General features: G+C 73.5%; 1 protein-coding gene across 1 annotated transcript; it reads left to right on the forward strand.

Annotated features, from left to right (window-relative positions):
• Nucleotides 1-345: 345 nt before the first annotated feature.
• Nucleotides 346-1444, forward strand: SOX21 (SRY-box transcription factor 21). Its single transcript, XM_001512221.4, has one exon. The coding sequence runs from the start codon at nucleotides 348-350 to the stop codon at nucleotides 1206-1208; it is 861 nt and encodes a 286-aa protein (XP_001512271.3). The 5' UTR covers nucleotides 346-347; the 3' UTR covers nucleotides 1209-1444.
• The last annotated feature ends 263 nt before the right edge of the window (nucleotides 1445-1707 follow it).

The raw sequence follows: 1707 nt of genomic DNA on the forward strand, positions 1-1707 counted from the left end.
CGGCGGGACCCTCCGTGGGAGCCTCGGCGGGACCCTCCGTGGGAGCCTCGGCGGGACCCTCCGTGGGAGCCTCGGCGGGACCCTCCGTGAGAGCCTCGGCGGGACCCTCTGTGGGAGCCTCGGCGGGAGCCCCCGTGGGAGCCTCGGCGGGAGCCCCCGTGGGAGCCTCGGCGGGAGCCTCCGTGGGAGCCTCGGCGGGACCCCCCGTCCGTCCCCTGGGGCCGGGCGGCGGCCCCCGCGGGAGCCCCGGTCCCCCTCCGGCTGCCAACATCGATTTTGTCCGGGCCGAGGGCGGCGGGCAGTGCGGGGGGACCGGCCGCGGGCCGCGGCCGCCGCCCGGCGAGGGCATGTCCAAGCCGGCGGACCACGTCAAGCGTCCGATGAACGCCTTCATGGTGTGGTCCCGGGCCCAGCGGCGGAAGATGGCCCAGGAGAACCCCAAGATGCACAACTCGGAGATCAGCAAGCGGCTGGGGGCCGAGTGGAAGCTGCTGACCGAGGCGGAGAAGCGGCCGTTCATCGACGAGGCCAAGCGGCTGCGGGCCATGCACATGAAGGAGCACCCGGACTACAAGTACCGGCCCCGCAGGAAACCCAAGACGCTGCTGAAGAAGGACAAGTTCGCCTTCCCGGTGCCCTACGGGCTGGGCGGCGTGGCGGACCCCGACCACCCGGCGCTGAAGGCGGCGGGCGGGGGCGGCGGGGGGCTGCACGGCGGCGGGCCCGGGGGGCTGCTGCCCGACTCCCTCCTCGCCCACCCGGACAAGGCGGCCGCCGCCGCCGCCGCCGCCGCCGCCCGCGTCTTCTTCCCGCAGTCGGCCGCCGCCGCCGCCGCCGCCGCCGCCGGTCCTTACTCGCTGCTGGACCTGGGCTCCAAGATGGCAGAGCTGTCGTCGTCGTCGTCGTCGTCGTCGTCGGTGGCCTCGGGGCTCCCCTACCCGTCGTCGCTGGGCTACCCGGCTCCGGCCGCCGGGGCCTTCCACGCCGCCGCCGCCGCCGCCGCCGCCGCTGCCGCCGCCGCCGCCGCCGGGGGAGGATCGCACAGCCACTCGCACCCCAGCCCCGGCAACCCCGGCTACATGATCCCCTGCAACTGCAGCGCCTGGCCCGGGCCCGGCCTCCAGCCGCCCCTCGCCTACATCCTCCTGCCGGGCATGGGCAAGCCCCAGCTGGACCCCTACCCCGCAGCCTACGCCGCGGCGCTATGACCCCCGCGACGCCCACCCGCACCGCCTCGAAATGTCTGTCCGGACAGGGGCGGACTCTAGGAACCAGGCCCCGGCTAGACAGCCGCCCATGTACATATGTATAGGTAGGAGCTCCTCGCGTCCCCCTCGTCGTCCCCACGTCGTCTCTAGGGAGCCGCACATGAGGTCTAAGGCCCCAGAGTGGAGAAGGCGAGTCTGGGGGTGTTGGAGAGGCGGGAGGGAGGGTGTGGGGCGTGTTCGTGTGCGTGTGGGGGGGCGGGGGGGGGGGGGTGCGCGGGTGGCTGTCGGTTTACACCATCATTTCAGAGCGAAGCTTCTCGCAGACAACTTCGCAGAAGGGCCGCTGGGCTCCTGCGGCCGGCCGGTCCTGGCCGCCTGGCACTGCCGAACCTGTTGCTCCTTCGGAGGAAACTGCTCTAGGAGTGGGTCTAGTCCTTCTTCCCCCCACCCCCACCCCCCGCCTCTTCCACCTCCCCGCCCTCTGCCTCCTTTTTGGTTT

This window comes from Ornithorhynchus anatinus, chromosome 10, assembly GCF_004115215.2.
Source record: "Ornithorhynchus anatinus isolate Pmale09 chromosome 10, mOrnAna1.pri.v4, whole genome shotgun sequence".
NCBI lineage: Eukaryota > Metazoa > Chordata > Mammalia > Monotremata > Ornithorhynchidae > Ornithorhynchus > Ornithorhynchus anatinus.

Excerpts from the sequence above, each read along its gene's own strand:
- SOX21 (XM_001512221.4), top strand. The coding sequence starts at position 348 with ATGTCCAAGCCGGCGGACCACGTCAAGCGTCCGATGAACGCCTTCATG.